The 21,457-nt window shown below is 35.9% G+C and overlaps 1 protein-coding gene across 1 annotated transcript in view; it reads right to left on the reverse strand.

The window, feature by feature from the left end:
* The window catches only part of LOC137945301 (histone-lysine N-methyltransferase ASHH2), a 36,774-nt gene extending 29,580 nt beyond the window's left edge, over positions 1-7,194 (reverse strand). Inside the window, exons 1-8 of the mRNA XM_068791119.1 lie at positions 6,998-7,194; positions 2,986-6,835; positions 2,703-2,895; positions 2,331-2,497; positions 2,063-2,142; positions 1,845-1,976; positions 1,609-1,725; positions 348-440 (exon numbers count right to left, since the gene is read on the reverse strand). Coding sequence (XP_068647220.1) covers positions 348-440; positions 1,609-1,725; positions 1,845-1,976; positions 2,063-2,142; positions 2,331-2,497; positions 2,703-2,895; positions 2,986-6,793 — 4,590 coding nt within the window. The 5' untranslated portion in view covers positions 6,794-6,835; positions 6,998-7,194. The remainder of the gene's footprint in view (positions 1-347; positions 441-1,608; positions 1,726-1,844; positions 1,977-2,062; positions 2,143-2,330; positions 2,498-2,702; positions 2,896-2,985; positions 6,836-6,997) is intronic.
* Positions 7,195-21,457: the final 14,263 nt, after the last annotated feature.

Below are 21,457 nucleotides of genomic sequence, written 5' to 3' on the forward strand. Positions count from 1 at the left end.
GTCATTTCTAACAAATTCACTCCTTAAAACATCCCTCTGAAATTTCAGCAACAAAAAGAACCTAGTCTCAACAGGTTGCATTAATGCCTACAAAAAAGAAAAATAAAAGAACCACAAAGATACATCCAAAACTCTCTAGCAAAATACAAAATGTATTCTCAAGAATCAGGAAGATATTTTGATTGGGGAAATAGAATAAAAGAACTTATGTATGCCCATAAAGTTGAAATAACAGCAGTTAGTGCTCAAATATCTCACAGAAATAGTATCCAAGAACACAATACACAGTAACAAGATTGGCAACAACGAAAAAAGTAATAAGGAACTTCAAAGCCAGAAAATCAAACCTCACTGCCATTTAATGTCATGAAATAGAAGTGCTTTTGACCTCTAGAAGCATAATCCCTCTGGCGAGCTTCATAATTATGCAGATCAAGGACCTGATTGGAACAGAAAGAAAGACCAACTGCTCAACTAGATAAATACCCAGGAACCTTTAGCCCAATTAGAACAAAAAAACACTATTTTAATCAAGAGAAAGGATACAAGGGCTAACCCATGCAGGAGGGGAGAGCACATGAATACAGGGAAATTAAAAATAAAAATTACATAATAAATGACAGACTAGAATTTCACATCTTAGTTCCATGAACAAGAAAACACCATCAATGAGAGACACACAGACTATCAACAGGTTGATTCTTATATCATTATTGTGATCCTAGAAAGGGACCACTGACCATATTTAGGTGAAGGAGCTCTAAGTAATATATCCTACCAAATTTGTGTAAGCAGGTGCCAGACATGATTTTATCAGTTCCTGGCATCCAATGAAGAAAAAATGAACAAAATACCAACCAAGAAACACAATTAAAACTTTCAGAGAACCAATTGAAAGAACATATAACACTAGAACCAAAAAAAGACAAAACAAGAAACACCCAAAATGAAAAGAAAAAGTTGAAGACCCAATTCAATAAATATACAAAATTTAGAATTTCAATGCCTTATCTCCTTCAAAGATCACTCAATCCCCACAATTATCCCCCAAGTGTGCTAGCAGAAGCTCAATTTACAAGGCTCATCCAGTGGGAATCCAAGGCCGGGGCTATCAGGACAGCAATGGCTCATCCCTCTTCCCAGCCTCAAGAGTATGTAAATCAACTGAAACTGAAGCTAAAGCCCATTCTCAGGAGTAAAACTTTTTATGAACTTCGCTGGTTCCCTGATTACAGAGAAGGACCTGGCAAATGTTATTTCATGGGAATTTAAAGGCCTCCCTCCTCCCAGAGGTAAGGCTACCTCTTTGATGAAATCTTGGAAATCTCTTCCTCGTGGCAGGTTGAATGGAATCATGTCCTAAGATCAGCAAACAGCCTGCCTGGCCAGCTAGCCAAAGGTGTAACCTCAGCATGTCTTCATAGTCAAGAGTTGTTTCCCATTGTAACCTAAGGGTGACCCCTATTGTATCAAGGGGGGTACTAAAAGCTCTATATTCTTAGTCTGTAATTTAACTGCAGCAAGTAATATACGCAATTCTCCATTTACAAATCCATGCACATTCTGTAATTTTGATGCATATTCTGTAATCATATGAATTTAACTTACCTCTCCAACATATTCAATGAGAAAGTTCCCCCGAGAAACATTCTCCAGCAACCGCAAACCATATCCTTTCTTTCCACTACGAAACCACACTAGCTTCGCATATTTATGCTTTTGAAACTGAAAAGATGAATTTGAGATGATATTAGATGATATTAGTTACTATAAGTGCATTAATCATATTAACAAAAACAGTTATAGATAGTTTTGTTAAATAACATCATGAACAGACACTTAACCTGTTGATTTGAACACAGATCCCCACACGGACAGGTTCCTTGAACACATTCTATGTTAAGCATTCGATTCAAGCACTCATCTCCACAGCCTAAACTGCCATCTGAAGGTGGCATACAGTGGCAAACCATTACCTGTCTCAGATATTAGACACGAATCAGTATTTAATTACAATCTTTGCAAAAATTGATAGGACAAATGTAGGCATGAATAGTTGAACCTCGTCTATTGTCTGGGTTTTTGGGCTGCGATGTAGAAATATATTGTGCTTGATAAGTGTCCAACTAGCCTGCTGTGCAACTGTAAGAGGGAAATAAGAGTCAAATCATATGAGTAGCATAAAATGCAGAGTCCAATGCATCAACTTGTTCGTTATTTAAAATTTTCAATTTCATCCACAACTAGTACATGTTTTCCCGTTTAATATAATCATACTACCATCAGTTAAAAAAAAGTGGTTTGAAGTTCAGCAAGCACAAAGGAGATACCCATGAGCTGCCTGGACTCAAATTGTTTAGAACTTAGTTGCTGACATCTAGAATCTTCATCACCAGAGGCATCTGAAATTTCCAACTCAGCGTTAATCTCTGCATTTGACTTCTCTTGAGGTATTGAGCAGTCAGCAAAACGCTTGTCAGCATTCTCCATACAAGTCCTTCAAGACATGAAATAATCAATATTGAGAACCAAAAACCCGAACAGACAGCAATTTCTTTTAGCATCTCACATTTGGAGAAACACAAAAAATGGTTGTATCATAAGAAATTATATTTTAAAGATAAAAGCATGAATCAGAATTTAGACCAATGATTGCAAGAAGAAAGGCTCCCCTACTTTTTGCAAGTAATGAGAATGCTTACCATCTGCAGTTAGTTTCTTCTATTTCATCTGCCAACTCAGCTGATATACATCGCCACTTGTAACAATCATCACATCGGACCCAAGCAGCCCTTGGTTGTATCTCTAATTGCTGCTCACCTCCTACTGGTAACATCTTTGAGGAAACTATGCTGTCATAAATAACTTCATCCTCTATTACCTCGCCATCTCTTTCTGCCAAATTCATGAGAAAAGCCAGTTAGTTCATAATTAAACCCACCTACACAGATGAAGGTAACAAAAATATGGAGTACAGAATTTAACTGCAACTAGTTGAGTTGCTCAATTGTGAAGTGTTATCCTCTTTCAGAACATCCTGCCCTGCAATACCCTTCTTGACTTTTCTCTTATTAGACTTCTGTCTGGGACCCTTTTGCCTACGAGCATTTTTCCCAACTGGTGACATTGAATCAGGACTTTGAATTATTTCTTTGGTATGACCAGCTATGGATATTCTGGAAGCCGCATATGCTTTAACTTGATCATCTTGTGATGGAATTCCTTGGGACTCCGGTCCCGCTTCAACAATTGAAACTCCCCGACAGATCTCCAATTGAACCATTTCACTAATTGGTGACTCTGACTTAAGTATCCCACTATTTGAACATTTGCTCTCTGAAGAGTGCATGCCTATTTCTTGTTTTCTGCTTTCTGTTTTCCCTCTTGCTTTTCGTTGACGCCTATACCTAGATTGTATTCTACCCAACCTCATATTTTCAGAACCAAGGCACCCATTCTCAACGGATGGAAGACATTGGGCATCGTTTAAATTTTTATTTTTATTTTCTTTCTTCTTCCTATTTTGCCGCACATTCAAAGGCAAAACAGATTCAGGAGGAACTACAGCTTGGGAATCGGTCAATGTACCATTGACTAACATCTCTTGAGATTCACCCTCGTCTCCACCATTTTCTCTCTCAACAGCATCAGGAACTGGAACTAAATGAAGCACATCCAAATCAGGAGATGGCCACATACCTGAATCACTTTGATTAGCTGTTTCACTCATGGTACAAACAGCACTTTTCATTTCAGTTAGGCTTGGAATTTTATCAAACACATTAGAGTCAGGTGAAGTAGCTGGATCCAGATCCCTATTATAAAAGGCTTCCATGGAGATTTGAGTTTCCGTTTGGGAGGAAACTCCATGAAATTCACCAAAATTGTTTTCCAATGAGGTCTCTTGTGTCAAAGTGCTCTCCAAATCTTTATCACGTGATAACTCCCCAGACAGTTTTTCAGGGTTAGAATCAAGAGAAGTTCCCAATTTGTTATCCAATTTAAGACCTGCTGTGAAACTTCCTAGCTCTGGAGAATCATCGTTTAGAATAGTTTGTATAGATGCTGGCGAATCTACAAACCCGGGAAGTCTAGGAAGCACCAGCTGTTCATCAATTTTGAGCTTTAAATGGATTTGATTAGTTGTGTTCCTCTGTTTCTTTTTTGAAACACGTGAACATCCTTTAGTTCGAATTTTCTTCTGTCGTCTTCGTTCACCTATTCCACCCCTTCCTTTTCTCAATTTGTTCTTTGGAACTTTACCAAACTTAGAATCTACAATTTTCCATTCTCGTGCAAATGCCTCTTCTATATTTTGCAATTCACCCCAAGTAGAATTTCTAGTTCGTTTGCAAAAGGAGCTTCTCTTCTTTCTTGATTTTCTCAATGAAATTGCAATTGCTTCAAGGGTGTTCCCACACTGCCTTGCAGCATTCCCCATTCTAGTTAGTCTTGGAGAACGTCTGGGATAGGTGCTCCCCACACAAAGGGTATCCCCCACATCTTCCAGAATAGAGCAAGAAGTAACTCCTGCCGAGCAACAAAAGGCCAGTTCTGTATGTGACATTCTGGGCCTCTTTTCTTCCAAAACTAAAAACTCAGTCACTGTCCCAACCTGCTCACTTTTTGGCACACAAACATTACTTAAAGTTGGTGATTTCCCCAATGGATCCATGTCATCACTCTCTGCCATTGAAGACTTGGTGTCATTTCCAAATGCCACTACAACCTGCTTGACATTATTAAAGCAAGGACAGACAACACTGAAAACAGGAGCAGGTTCTGCTCCCACCGTGCAATGAGAGTCAACATCAGTAACCTTAAGATTTGTCTTTGTACAGAGCTTTTGGAATCTGATTTCCTCAGCAGATTCAGATTCCAGTACAGTCACCTCAGCATTATCTTCATGATTGAAACATGTCGATATATTACCTCCCCCAGGTTCCAAAGGATTTCTCCCATCAGACCTTATAGTTGATGATTCTGCGCCATTGTCATGAACCCTGGGCAAGGAACCACTTTCTTCACAAGCCAGAGCTTTCGACTGACTCAAAGAGCTAGAAATGGGACCCAAAACATCATCCACTACTTGTGATGACTTCAAAGAAGCTGCAGAGGCTTCCACCATATGGGAGAAAGCAACATCAAAAGGGCATTTCTGTTCTTCCATTTTTGAAATTTCAGATCTCTCTACCCAAACAGTTGGAAATTCAGTTCCTGTTCTCTTCTGCTCACGTGGACTGAAATTACTAGGTGAAACTAATTCCAGGGGTACCAAAGGGCTTCCTGAGTTGGAACTAACACCACAAGAAGTAATGTCAGTCAAGTTATATTGCTCTCCCTCTGCATCTACCATAGATGTTCCCTCTTTCACAACAGTCAAAAATTTGTCAGCCACTGTGTCATGCCCATCCTGTACTACACAGATACCTGATGAAGCTGACTTTGACAGATGCAAAGGCTTTCCAGCATCATCCATTCTACCAATACTGACAGTTTGAGCCTCTATACCAATATCCACCAGTGTTTGCAATCTTTCATCCTCAAGAACAGGTGTCTTATGCTCATCAAATTGGAAAACATTACTAACTTCAACAGCAGAAAATTCGCCAACAACTTTTCGTTCAACCCCTTGCAACCAGCTACTCTGTAAGGCGACAACCCTTGGTTCCTTTCCCAAATCACCCATTCCCTCAATCTCAACAACCAAAGAGTTTGATTGTGCATCCGATTCACAGGAGATGCAACCATCATTGTCACAAGCCAACAGTGGAAATTGCTTTGTATTGATGTTAATAGGATGCATTGTCGATAGAACAGGCACAAGGGAACTCGCAACCAAACCCAGACATGCGTTACTGGTTGAATTAGAAGGCTTTTTCTCTGTGCCCAAAGTTTGGGATTCCTCTGCCTCAAGAATTGCCCCCTTTTGCTGCCCATTAGGAGGAGACAACCTTGGTGAGCCATCCACTCCTTCACTCCCTTCAAATCCTATAATTGAAGGACGGCTAAGATTTAACATAGAAACATCATGATTTTGATCAAACTCTGAAAACAACTTTTGTGAAGTGCAGCCACCAAGCTGCAGAATATTGAATGAATTCAATTGTAGTGAGGCCACAGATGATTCCAAAACCTTTTTTTCATTCTTTGAACGCAAAATAATTGAACCAAAGGCAGAAAATGACGACTTTCCTTCGTCACTCTGACGGAGTTCATGATCTTGGGAGGCTGAACCAGACCTTCTTATTGAATTGCCAGAGGCATCCCCAGTCTCTAGACCAATTTGTAGCCGCTCAATGGATAGTGGTAATTGCTCAGATGTGCCAATGTCGGAATGTTCAAATAAATCTGTAGACCCCGGGGATTCCTTCAATGGATCAGAACACGCAATGACAATCATATCAGAACCCTTTTCCTCAGCATCGAACGTCTGGAAGGCCTCTCTTTCCACTACGGGCTCCTCTTGTTCGTTCTCCTCAGGAAACCAATTACGGTTCGAAGGGTTTTGAGCAGCACAAAAGTTCACACCTTCGCAATTTACATCATATTCACCAGCAACAGGACCAACTACCTCGACGGAAGCAATGTGAGGTGAGTTGCAGAAGCTAACGCTCAATACTTCTTCAGGATCATTATTCGGGTCCCAATCAGGGGTTTGCGAACAATTACTTGGACCCAGCGCGCGCTGGCCCGCAGGCATGGAGCCTTCACTTGCTACGATCAATAACTCTGAGGCCTTCTCGAAGAGCACCGGAACGCGGCTGTCTTCAATCTCGATGCCGGAACTCATGTCTGAGAATCTAAAGGCATTCTCTCGACAAAAGCCAAAAAACTAACAGGGCGAGAACACAAAAGGAAGCAAAGGAAAGGTAAAACAAACACGAATGTCAGAGAATGGTAGAATCGTTCCTCCCAAGGAAAAGAAGACAGTAAGTAGCGAGGAGGAGTTAGGTAAGCCCTAGGAGACTGGAAAGGGGGAAGGAGGAGAAGTTACCTGGTAATACGCGGATGAGGCGCGTCTGTGCAGGAACGAAGAGGATTTCGACCTTTTAAGCGAGAGAGGCAAAGGGATTGAATAATGTGTATTGACCGTTTACGGAATAATTTCTGTGAAGACTTTTGAAACTCGCCGACGCCGATTGAAAGGTTTCAGTGTATCATGCAGGCCATCGCTCCTTTCTCCCCTCCCTCGCGCCTCATAACTACCGTCACGACCCCTTGCGTCCGAAAAGGGTAACCAAAGGGAAGAAAGTACTTGTATTAGTCCACATATATTATTTTGGGGATTTTTAAGTAAGTTTCTTACATATCACATTTCTAAATACAACCCCAATTAGATAATTTGTTTTTAAATATAATTTTTTTTAAATATAATTTTTTTAAATATAACTTTTTTTAAATATAATTTATTTTAAATATAATTTTTTTAAAATCGTCAATTTTAGGCTTATCCCGAGGAACTGAAACTCAATTTTCATTCAATTTTTCCTTATTTTGTGACTATGGGAGAGGTTTGAGAATGTGCATGCTTGGAACTCAATATGGTTTTGGTTTCCCAAGTTGTAGTTCTCTTATTTAAATTAATTTTTAAATATACCCTTATTTAAAGTCATATTTTTAATTATGATCCGTTAAAAAAACACTTTAAAATTAACTTGTACATTTAAGTTTAAGATAATATTGGCAAATTATCAATGTAATTCTAAAAAGGCTATCTAGATTATGTATTTCAATTAAAATCTAATAAATTATGAAGACTTGCTATGAAACATTATAAAAAATAGTTAATTACTAGTATATATTGATTAGTTGATTATAATTTTTTTATTGTAAGTAAAAAATTCATGAAGCAAGCTATCCTTCTCCATGCAACCGTTATTCACAAATGAGGGATCCCCCCTTATTTTTTAACACAACCAAAAAGGGCAGCACACCCTCCCCATGTGTTAAAAAGGGGAAGGGATGTCCCCTTCCATCCTCTGACCTCTATCCAAACAAAGAGCAAAGGCGGGGTGAGGGGTGTCCTTCTGCATGCAGTAAAAAGGGTGAGGGACATGCTATCCCTCAAAGCCATGCTAAAAAGGGTACTTGTCACTGACCTTCCCATCTCCTGTTCCTTTAGCTTTATCTCGACAAAGAAGAATAAGGAGAGGGACAAAGTTGCCCCTTTGACACGAGTAAAAGAGGAGGAAGTTGTCATCTTCCTTTGTTCTTTTTATTTCGTCCTCCAAGATAGAGAAAGGAGTAGAGGGGAAAGTCCCCTTGTCAATGAAATGAAGAGGATTCACTAGGAAGAGGTTGGCTTTATTTTCACTTTACATAAAATAATTATGAGAGGCTGAACTGAACCACGTCTTTGCATTGATTAAGACTATTTATACAATTTATAACAGAAAGGATAAATAAAATCATGGAGATCTTATATTCTAAACCGAAGGGAAGATAAGAAATCTTATCTCCTCAATAGAAGAGAAGATAATCCCTTATCACGCCCCCTCAAGATAGGTCATGGTTAGAGAGGCCAATCTTGTCTCTTAGCAATTGAAACTATGAATGTGGAACTGGCTTTGTAAGGAAATCATACCCAATAAGGACAAATTTGAGCCAAGAGGGAAAGGTTTGAATTTGGGAGAGATTTGTAGTGAGGATTTCGGTGGACAAGGTTTGGAGCCATCAATGTACCCAAGAAGATCATACCTGATAAAGACCAATATGAACCAAGAGGGAGAGACTTGCATTTGGAGAGAGATTTGGAGTAAGTTGGAATTGAGAAACAATGAGCAGACAGTCATTGACTGTGAGGATTTTTATTTCAATGCAACGTGGATCAAAGGTATCGCATGAGCAGAGGAGAAAATGAAGAGGGAGAGATGGTGGGGATGCAATCTATCACTTCTGGTAGCCCAACTTGAATTGTTGAAGGCTCACAGAAGCTCTGCCGATGCGAGTTTTCATCTGAGAGGGCATTGCAGAGAGGGAGTGATGGGCAAAGAGTATTTAGGAAAAAAATTTGGACTGCCGATGCGAGTTTTCATCTGAGAGGGCATTGTAGAGAGGGAGTGACGGGCAAAGAGTATTTAGGAAAAAAATTTGGAAGAAAGCAGATGCAGAGGATTAATCGATCTGCTCTAATACCATATGTGAGGTTGAATTGAACCACGTCTTTGCATTGATTAAGAGTGGTATTTATACAATTTAGAACATAAATGATAAATACAATCATGGAGCTCTTATCTCCTAAACTGAAGGGAAATAAGAAATCTTATCTCCTAAATAGAAGGGAAGATAATCCCTTATCAATAATTAAATTCCATTAAATTTACTAGAATCTATTGTTGCTTTGTAATTTGACCATTAGAAATATAATATCTAAAGGGTTGATTTCCAATCATGTCATGTAATGAGACCATATTGAAAGTTTGAATCTTTATAATTAATAAGGGCAACAAATTAATATATATATATATATATATATATAATATTTATGAACAAAGTCCACTAGATTTGCTTCCTTTCACTTTGCTACTTAATGGAAGAACTCGTTGGATGCACATAAAAGAGGGAGAGCCTTCCTTTTTTTCCCCAAATTTAATTTCTATTTAATAATAGAGAGTAGACGAGGGGAAGCGGTGATGTTACGGTTCTATGCCACCTAATTCAGCTCCTATAATCTAGGTTGGCTAAGCCAAATATGGGATATATTTAAGGGTCTCACTTTTCATATTCCATCAACTTTAAACTTTTAGTAGCAAATACACCAAATGATTTAGAACTAATGGAAACACGAAAAACTAAACCTTCTTTTTTTGTGTTCTCTACCTCTTTTTCACCTTGGTCATCCTTGGTTTCTATTGAATTGTTGGAAAAGAGAAAAACTTCACTAACTTGTTATAATTACATGAGTCTCTATTTATAGTAGAGGAAAGAAGCATAATTCAATTACACTTAAAATACCCTAATTTGAGTTACACTCAAAATTAAACACTAAAAGATAAGTCCTAGAACAATTGAAAGACTAAACATAAATACAAGATTAACATAATTAAAACACCTTTAAATTGAGACTCTTATGTGAGACCTCCTTCTATAATAATTTTGCCTCTCTAAGACTTCTTGTTGTGAGAGTCATGTGAGACTCTTTCATACCTGCTCTTCAACACTCTCCCCAAGCTGGAGTTTATAACTTCAACTTGTAATGAAAAGGATTCTTGGTTTTTAATTTTCTTTTGCTAAAAAAAAATTCTTCGCAAATGCAATTCTTTGTACATGAAAAAACTTCATCTTTTGTGCTCCCCCTTTCTTGAATATTTTGGTCACATAAAAATTACCGCAACATGTTGAATTCTTCACTGTAGATTAGACTACTTCTTCTCAAACGTGGAATTCAAAAGGAGGTGCAACCACTGCAACACTCAACTTCCAATCACACCCCCATACTTCTCCTTGTATTCTCCCCCTCAAGCGGGGAGGTAATGACAATTATCCCAGTTTGAAAGAAATAAAATAGTTGTAGTAATGATCTCTTCCATCAAGGTATTCCAAGGACAAGTACGAAACCGAACACAAACTCTTAAAAATAAAAAAATGGGTGATAAAACATAAGTTAAAACCAAGCTCAAAGAATTTTGAACAAAATTAGTAATCACTAAAGTGAGTAATGTCTGTCACTCACAAAATAGTGATAAAAACCAAAGGGTACCAATAAAAAAAGTCTCACTAGACTTAAAAACACCAGTATATAGAAAAAATGAACCAACCAAAGCAATGCACCAAAGGGTTGGCCAAAAAGGGGGGTAAGTGAGAGTAAAAGAAAAGGATGGTAGGAGAAAGGCTGCCAAGTAAAAGGTTAATGGGGAATTAAAGGAAGAAAAAATAACCACCACCTTAATAAGAAGGAAATTGCAACGATAGTAATGAAATAACTGAACAAATTTAACCAAGTATAACTCTTTTTTTGGGGTGACCACAATTTTTTGAAGTTAACTATGCAGACGATATACAACCAAGTAACAAAAACACAAAACTTGAAAACAACATTGACGCAAGATATTGCATAAATTGAATAAGCACATCATGGAGTGATTAAGTCGGACCAAAACTCTCTGACTAGATGATAAATTTGGCTAAAAAACTTGGATTTTAGGAGAAAATGAAACTTAATTCACATTAATGACTAGAGAGATAATAGAAAAAATGAGAGATTTTTGGTAGAACTTACCTTTGCTACTTAAGATATCAATATTTCCAAAAACATAGCTCAGAATAGCAAAAGATTTACTGCTCAAGCAATTAGATTCAAATATATTTAATTTGATATCCATGTTTACATAAAAATATTTGTTCTTGAATTTTTTATGACCTCTTGATTCTCTTCGTTCTTTAGTTTGACCTTTGGTGACTCCATTGTGAATAGCTCCTTAAATATAGATCAAATTGTCATGAATTTTTATCCTTCTAAAGCTAGACTTTGATACCTTTCATCAATGTATAATTTTTATTCATAAAAAATACTTCTTTTGAGACAAATATTTTGTTAGAGTCCGGACTCTATAATCTGGCTGAATTGAGTACTCTTTCCCATTGCAAAATTGATATCTCCCTTTTGAAAACTCAGATTGAGAATCGGTTTGATAAGGTAGAAAATATACTTTTAGATTTTTTTTTGAAATATAAATATCCATATATAGTCTTGTTCTTGATGGCATAAAATGGCTCGAAAGTTGAAACTTTCTGCTGTTGCTCGAACCTCTCTTAGAGTCTGACCTTTGCTGCTTCAAATATTGATTTTTCTTTGTAGAAAAATCGGATTGCCAAAATTATTTTTGGGGTTGGAAAGTAGATTCAAAGTTATTTCTGTAGATATATATTTTTAAATATTAAAAACTCGGTATGAAGATGCGAATGCCAAGAAAACAACAAGTACTAGGATAAAAAAGAAAGAAAAAAGATGGAAAACGAACCTAAACTACTAGAAATGATTGATCATAATAGGATCACATTATCTCTATGGGTTGACTGAGTCAATTCACATAAACTACTCTTATACCATGTTGAATTTCTTAAAAGAGAAAAAAATCACTAACTTTTTGTAATTTGAGTACATGAGCCTCTAATTGTAATAGAGGGAACAAGTAAAATCCAATTACAATTAAATTACCCTTATTCCAATTACACCCAAAGTTAAATAGTATAAGATAAGTCCTAGAAGAATTGAACAATCGAACATAAATAGAAGACTAAGATAACTAAAACACCTTTAAATTGAGATTGTTCTGTGAGACCTCCATCCACAATAATTTTGGCTCTAAAAGACTTCTTGTTGTGAGAGTCTTGTGAGACTCTTCCATACCTGCACTTCAACAATTTTCTTTGGACCACCACTACTTCTCCCTCCTTGTCAATCTCCAACTCAGTTTTGGAATCATTATCTCTCTCAATCACTTGTTCCTCTTCCACCTTATCCTCAAATTTCTTGTTCCACTTAAATCTCTTCACCCTTCACAATTTCTTTCTCTACCTCTTTGTCCTCTTTAATTCTTTCTCAATTCTTCACCTCGCTCAAGTCTCCTCCATCTCTTAAGACTCCACTATCTCTCTCATGGTGGTCAATAGTGGGGCTGCTTGAGGAGGGATCAAATTGAAAGTCCGCTCAAACAATGCCATCTTTCTTTTCTCTCTCATCTCCTCTCTCACTTTCTTGGACATTTTTGAAGAGCAAATATGGAAGAGTCTGACATGACTCTCACAGAGCCAAAATTAATATGGTGGAGTCTTATAAGAGTCTCACATGAAGAGGTCTCATAGAAGAGTCTCAATTAAAGGTGTTTTAGTTATGTTAGTCTTCTATTTATGTTCAATTATTCAATTTTTTTAAGACTTATCTTTTAATGTTTAACTTTGGGTGTAACTAGGATAAGGGTAGATTAATTGTAATTGGATATTACTTGTTTCCTCTCCTCTATTATAAATAGAGGCTCATTGTACTCAAATTACAATAAGTTAATGAAGTGTTTCTCTTTTCCAGAAATTCAACAGACTTCTACACTATCTCTATTAGAGGCAAGTCTCAATTGTTGTATGGTTTGGGTGAGTTGATGATCAAAGGCATCCATTCTGTTAGACATCTTCTCTAATTTTATATCCACTTTTTCGAATGTCAAAGTACTTCATCTCAAAATGAGGCATATCTTGCCACCTTGTGCTTCCATCTCTATCATCCTCTATCTTCTTCACTTTTGGAAGTGCTATCAACTCTTGGATCTTCATTCACCTCCTTTGCCTCTCTCTTCTCCTTCTTCAAACTTCACTAGTAGGGGGCTTCTTAGTTCTCTTCTCCAACAATCCTAAAAGCATCCTTAAATTGACAAATTGAGTAACATCTTTGGTCCCAAATTATCTAAAATCAACTTCATCTATTGAATTTATGGAAAGATAAATACTTCATTGACTTATTATAATCAGAGTATATGAACCTCTATTTATAATAGAGGAAGGTAGTAGAGTCCAATTACAATAAAACTACATTTGTCCCGATTACACCCAAATTCTAATTCTTAAAGAAAAATCCAAGCATAATTAAATAACTCGATATAGATAAAAGATAAAAATAACTCAAACTAGAATTCTTCTAGGACGTGACCATATGATAAAGATGCCTTTGTGAGTCCTTCTTGATCTTCCAACTTATGTGATAAGGATGCCAACTCGTGGTAATCATGGTGGATCCTACTTTTTATGTGTTTGGGTCCATCATGTGGGCCTTTTCTTGGTCGTGTGACCCATCTTATAATACTCTTAGATATGTGGGTTTTCCTTGGTCATGTGGGCTTGGGCCTATCTTCCAATACTCCCCCTCAAGCTAGGGGTGAGAGAACAACATGAACTCCCAACTTGCAGCAAATGATGTACAAAATCTTTTTGTATAAAATGGCACATCTTCCAATATACCTTCATCTTCCAACACTCCCCCTCAAGCTGTTGCGTTCTTCCATGAGGCCCTACTGGCATAATATAAGTGAGAGTAAAAATCACTCCTAGCCGTAAGACATTGCTCCATACTCTAGTCCTAATGCTGGATGTTGGGCACACTTCATCATCTCTCGGTATTGTGTCTATTGGTGTTGCTCTGAAGTGCCCACCACCATGTCCCTCCACAAGACAACGACTCTCAAGTGGTAGGAGTAATAAAAGCCATTACAGGGGGGGTAGTAGGTTTATTTATAATGGTGTTCCAATCCAGATACGGACTCTCAAGGTATCCTAACCGTGATATTTTTTAGAGTTTAAATTTATCATGGTGTCCGAACCGTGATATTTTTAAGAGTCAAATAAATTATGGTATGAGAAAAGGAACTGAGGCCACCTCTTCTTCAATAATAATGTCACATCCAAAGAGACATGATTGCAACAACTGTATTGTAACACGACCATCTTCCAACACATATAACACGAACCAAAATAATAAACCTTGTAGAAGGACCCCATGAAATAATCATTGTTGAATTATGGAAAAGGAAAAATACTTCATTGACTTGTTGTAATCAATTACCAAAATAATAAACCTTGTAACATGAACCTCTATTTATAATAGAGGAAGGTAGTAGAGTCCAATTACAATAAAACTACCCTTGTCCCAATTACACCCAAACTCTAGCACTTAAAGATAAGTCCTAACATAATTAAATAACTCAATATAGATAAAAGACAAACATAGCTCAAACTAAAACTCTTCTTTGACATGACCATAAGATAAGATACTTTTGTGAGTCATTCTTGATCTTCCAACTGATGTGATAAGGAAGCTAGCTCATGGTAATCATTGTGGTCCTACTTTTTATGGGCTTGGGGCCATCTTGTAGGCCTTCCTTGGTCGTGTGGCCCATCTTATAATAATCTTAGATATGCGGGCCTTCCTTGGTCGTGTGGGCTTGAGCTTATCTTCCAACAATCATAATCCGATATAAATATTTTTTCTTAGATGCATAAGCTTCATCTTTTGTGCACCCCCTTTTTTGAATATTTTGGTCAGATAAACTTATCCACAACATATGGAATAAAATACCTCTTTCTTGTACTTCTTGTACTTCTCTCCCTCAAGCTCGAAGGTAATGGCAGTGATCCCAACTTGAACCAAATATCATAGATACAACAATAAACCCAAATAAAATAGATGTAGTAATAAACACTTAAACGAAGGAGAAGTGAGAAATTTTCTTGATATAGCAACTCAAACAGTGACGCAAAACAAAGGGCATAAATTTGGAATTTTTAATACAATAGAATACCTGCATGACCTTTGATTATTCCAATGCGAATATATCTTTAAATATAGATCAGATTGACATGAAATTTTCTCCTTCTGAAACTAGACTTAAATACCTTTCATCAAATTATAACTTATCTTCATAAAATATAATTATCATAAGATAAATAATTTGATAGATTTCGATTTTGTCATCTGGCCGAACTAAGCACTATTTCTCCTTTTTTTCTTGCATGACTATTGACTCTTCCAAAATCAATATCTCCTTATTAAAAACTTAGATCGAGAATTGGTTGAATAGGTAAGAAAATAGAATTATAGATATTTCTTTGGATATATAATTCTCCATATAAAATCTCGTTCTTGATAGCATAAAATACTTCAAAAGTTGAAGTTTTCTGCTACTGCTCGAACCTCTTTTGCAATCTGACCTTGGCTCATTCAAATATCAATTTCTCTTTGTAGATAACGCTGATTGGAAAAATTAATTTTTCTTTGGAAAGTAGATTCAAATATATTTCCGTCATTATATAGTTTGTAATATGAAAATCTCAGTATAGAGGTTAAAAACGAAAAGAAAACTATTGGTGTAGGGGTTGATAAAAAATAACTATGAACCTAAACTTAGGGTTTATGGTTTAGAGAAAAGGATCTCATTATCACTGTGGGTTGACAAAGTCAACTCACATAACCTGCTCTGATACAACGTTGTATTTATGGAATAGAGAAATACTTAATTGACTTATTATAATTAGAGTACATGAACCTCTATTTATAATAGAGGAAGGTAGTAGAGTCCAATTACAATAAAACTACCTTTGTCCCAATTATACCCCAAACTCTAACACTAAAAGATAAGTCCTAGCATAATTAAATAACTCAATATAGATAAAAGAAAAAAATAACTCAAACTAGAACTCTTCTAGGACATGACCATAGGATAAAGATGTCTTTGTCAGTCCTTTTTGATCTTCCATCTTTTTTGATTACCATAGCTTGTGGTAATCATGGTAGGTCCTACTTCTTATATGCTTGGGTCCATCTTGTGGGTCTTCCTTGGTCATGTGACCCATCTTATAATACTCTTAAATATGTGGTCCTTCCTTGGTCGTGTGGGCTTGGACCTATCTTCCAACATCATTCATTAATAATATAAGTGTTAACCACTCATGATCCAATTTTCTTGGACTAGTTAATTGGCTATTGAATATAGCCTCCACAATGAAGACCTCAAAGTTAATTGAGACCTCAAAGTTAATTGGTTTTCTCTTTCTTCAGCCAATATAGAAGAACTTTATCATTTGTCTTTGTTGTCTTTGTAATTTTTCATCATTTTGACTACCAAATGACAAGTGTCAAAATTCTATGTAAATCTTGTAGAAGTGTTACATCATCCTTTTTTTTTATATACATGAACGAATTAGGCCAATGTAGGAAAAGTGGGTTCCTATTTTGTAGGTCAAAAGTGATGTACCACTTTCACTTATTCTTTGTGTTGGAAGATGGGCACAAGTCCAATCGACCAAGGAAGACCCACATGTCCAAGTGTGTTAGAAGATGATCTCAAGCCCACACGACCAAGGAAGGCCTACAAATCCAAGAGAGGTGAAAGATGGGCTCAAACTCATAGACCAAGGAGAAGACCTACAGAGTGGTGGCATGATGGTAAATACAGAGTCATCTCATAAAGATGACATTGATATAATTAGTTTAATTTTTAGGGGCATAATTATAATATTTTAGTTTATTCATCTATAAAATTGAGCTTCAGATGGAAGGTTAGGACATAAGTCCATTACCCTATTCTTCCTCCTCCTTTCTCCAAATTTGTCACTATTCCTTTTCTCCTCCTAAAACCTTCTCTCCACAAATCTTCTTCTTCTTCTCCCCCTTTAATCCTCTTCTATTTAACATGTTATCAAAGTAGGCAATGATCTAAGATGGAAAAGGAGAATAAAGGGAGGAAGAAGAAGAAAAAGAAAAAGAAAAAAAGAGGAGTTTCTTGTTTTTCCTTTAGTCTTCTTTACCAATTAGAGTTTTTCATTGGATTTTTAAATCTATTACCGTATTTTTAATATATAAAATTATATACTTTTGGAAAAATATTTGAATCTAGTTTCCAAATCAAAAAGAATTATTGAGATCATATTTTTCTAAAAATAGGAATCGACATCTGAAGTAGAAAAGTTCAAGCAGTAGAAAAGTTTTGTGCGACAGCATAAAGCTTCAAATTTTGAGCCATTTTATACCACCAATAGCGAGATTTTTTATGGAGAATTATATATCAAAAGAAATATCTGTAAGTCTATTTCCTTACCTATTCAACCAATTCTCAATCTGACTTTTTTATATGGAGATATTATCTCGGAAGAGTCAATGGTCAGGTTGACCAAAGAAGAAAGAATATTCAGTATGACCAGATTAATGAGTTTGGAATCTATTAGGTTATGTATCTTGAAATAAATATATTTTATGAATAAAATTTATACTTTGATGAAAGGTATTTAAGTCTAGTTTCAAAAGGAAAAATTTTCATATCAATCTGATCTATATTTAAGAAGATATTCGTATTGGAAGAATCAAAGGTAATATTAGTATCTTATTGCATGCGAAGATCCGAATATAAGCCAAATTTTTTACTTCACTTTTTCAGTTGCAATTATTGATCAACAATATCAATAAATTATCTCATTATCTACCCTTAGAAATTTTCTATTTTTTAACTAAAAATATTTGGAAAAAATCTTTAGAAAATCATCTTATTTTCAAATATTTTCTTTGGTTTATTTGTCAAAGAGAAGAACTGTTCCTATTTTGATTTTTGGCAACTTCCAAAAATAGTAGTTACTTGATTTAATGTTGCAAATTACGGAAGTATCTATGTAAGGAGATTTTGATCTAGCATCAAATTCAAAATGTGTGTTTCTTCTCTAATTATGAAAAATCCTTGTAGCATATTAGCAACATGTTGGAGAAGCACACGATGTACATATCCCCTTATGAAGTTAGCAACCTCGCTCATCAAATGAGTCGGTGAAAACCTTTCAAGCTATAACTGGTTTAGCCTCAAACTTTGTCTTGGTTTTTTATCTTCCCTTTCAGAACCGGTTTTATTCTGTAATTACATCTCTAAGCATGGAGTTGGTTTAATATGGCTAGCTCTCAGTTTGGTGTCGGAATTAATCACTGATGAAGTAAGCATGGAAGCAATATCCATTATTGTTTTATTCACTCTTCTCTATTTTTGAGAAGACCTTGCAGTTGCTCTTGAAACCATCAACACTCAGTTCAATTATTCTTTTTGAGAAGATTAACAACACTTGGTTCAACTTATTGGCAGCTTATTACTCGGTTCTAACTTATTATTTGGTGCACATATTTTTTATTCAAGGATGGACTTGTTGTAGACTATCTCATGTGTCCTTATTACTGTTAAGGACTTTTACTATTTATTGGTTATCTGCTGTTATATAACAAAATATTTGGTATGTGTTATTTTGGCATTGACTCATTACTGTAGTTGTTATTGTGTCTCTTTGATTGAAACATTATTATTGAAGAAGAAGTCCTCAGTTGCTTGCCTTGAGCCCATTTTTCAACACTTTGCACCCAATAAGCTACTTATTTTGGTTTGGGTGATGTTAAAGTTTTTCCTTCAACAATAGAGCACAATTTTCACTTGAGGGGGTCTCCTATATGCTCAACCCACATTTGTGTATGAAATACCTCAAGTCCCATGTCACTAACTACATAATGGGGTAAATTATACAAAATTTCCAACTTGCTCTTCTTCAACATTGAGCTTAGTCCTTCTACTCCAACATTCAATTTTTAATTTATAGATTACCCTTTAGAAACATGTCTCTTCTTGGTCTCTTTAATAAATATGTCCTCAAAATACATTTTTGCACAATATGAAAGTGTAGACAGCTTACCTAGTTCATCCTTTTTGGACGAATGGAACTCATCTATCAATTTTGAGATCTGAAACTAGCTGAAGGAAGGTTTAGGTTGTGGGGTTGTCAATCCTCGACCAATTGTAGAGCTTTGAGGAGTCTTCTTTGTCCTTTGTTTGGTCGGTTGAGGAGGGTTGTCACTGACAATGACATAAGAAGATCAGAGGATGCCATTGACGAAAAGGTTTTGGAGCTTTAGGGCTTTTTGAACAATGATTGGAAAGATAAAAAATCCTTATTTATACTTAGATTCAAGTCTATTTGAATACCTAAACTATTCGAATAGAGCATAGGCGCATGCTATGCAAATAGAGACATTGTTTTGAATAATGAAAGGTTAATCTTAGTGCTTTAAAAGAGTTGCTTGTATAAACAATTACTAAACCTATCTGTGCCTGGGTGAGGCCTTTGGTTCAAATTGTGGGGTCTGCTCCAACACTATGAAAGTCAATTTTCCTCATAATTAGTAACCCTTCATTCAAATTGTTGTGCTTGTTTGAACAACAATACATGCACTTTGAGTTCAAGAAGTCATGTTTGTTCAAACAAAGCTTTTGATAGAACAACTTCAAGAGTAAGTTTTTTATACTAAAGGACATGTCAAGAAAGCCTAGTTTACTTCTAATTTTAGAAAAATTTTCAAAGGATTTTGTAAAAATATTTTCCAATAGGTCATTTGTTGCCGAAGCTTTTATTTCCACTTAACTTCTGAACACAATCCCTAAGAAAATGATGTTTGCTTTCTATATGCTTAGTTATACTTTGACGCATAGAATTCAAAGACAATTTTATAATTGATGCATTATTATGATATATAAGGATGGATTGAAACTCTTGGTTGAAGTCATGAGTGTTTGCTTTTATTGAAAGCACTTGAGTACAACAAAGTGATGTTGACACACATTCTACTTCAATAGTGAAGAGGACTACACAATTTTGTTTTTTGAAGAACCATGAAACCAAAACATTTCCAAAAAATTCTCAGTTGTGCTCTTTCTATCATCATGATTACTAGCAAAATAAAAAAAAGTGAATACCCTCCAAGAGTAAAATTATTAGTTTTTGGGAATAATTGTTATATGAGACTCTTTTGATTTGATATAAACCTAGCATAAAGACAAAAAATATATCGTATATATGGTCTATTTGTTGTCAAGTAAAAAGTACTTCAAATCATCCCGCTATACCTAGTATGATCAACACTTCCCCTAGCGTCATTCTTGTAGAGCTAAGGACGGTTTTTGTCATCTATGTTGTATTTTATTTAACAACTCTTCAATGTATTTGGTTTGGGAAATATAAATTCCTTTATTAACTTATTTATTTTGAAGTCCTAAAAAGAAATTTAGCTCTTCCATGAGTTTGGTCTAGTGAGGAACAAACCTAGAAGGAGGGATAGGGGGGAGTGTGAATTTGTTTGTTGACTTTTGCTACTAATTTCACTCTTTTTTTTACTTTGAATCCTCTGTGTGTGTTGGTTTATTCAGTTAAGACAATTTGCACACAAAATTTTACAATAACTATATAAACACATATAAACAAAGTTTAGAAACAATAAAGTGCACAACATTTTTGTTGGAAGATGGGCCCAAGCCCACACAACCAAGGAGGACCCACATATCCAAGAATGTTAGAAGATGGGCCCAATCCATAAGATATGGACCCACCATGATCACACGAGCTGGTGGGACCCACCATGATCACTTGAGGTGGCATGATGAATCATCACACGAGCTAGAAACATTATCACAAGAGTTGGAAGATTTGACACGAGCTGGAATCCTTATTACATGAGTTGAAAGATTTGGAAAATCTTCCTAAATTAATGTAATTGATTTATCTTCCCTTGATTTATGTAGATTTGGATAATCATCATTGATGTAATTAGGTTAAAGTTTCAGGGTCACAATTGTAAATTAATCTATTAATTGAGCATGAGGGGAAGGGTTTGTTTTTCTCCCAATGAGTTTCTTTTTCTTTTTCTCCATGAGTTAAATCCATGGAGTCCAGAAAATCAACAATTTTAGGTGGTTGAAAATCTTTTTGGGGATTGCTAGTCCTCTCCCAAGATGTTTGACCACTTTGAGGCTCCACAAAGGCTAGGGTTTCTCCATGGTATCTATAATAAATCAACTTTAAAGTCAATTGTAGTGCTAATCACGCATGGACTTATGTCATTCAATTGTCCACAATAACCAATGTAGAATGGCACATCCTCACTTAATTTTATAGTAAC

This window comes from Aristolochia californica, unplaced genomic scaffold, assembly GCF_029961685.1.
Source record: "Aristolochia californica isolate CCGP_79_NKW_82.1479 unplaced genomic scaffold, dmAriCali1.0.hap1 SCAF_12, whole genome shotgun sequence".
Lineage (NCBI taxonomy): Eukaryota > Viridiplantae > Streptophyta > Magnoliopsida > Piperales > Aristolochiaceae > Aristolochia > Aristolochia californica.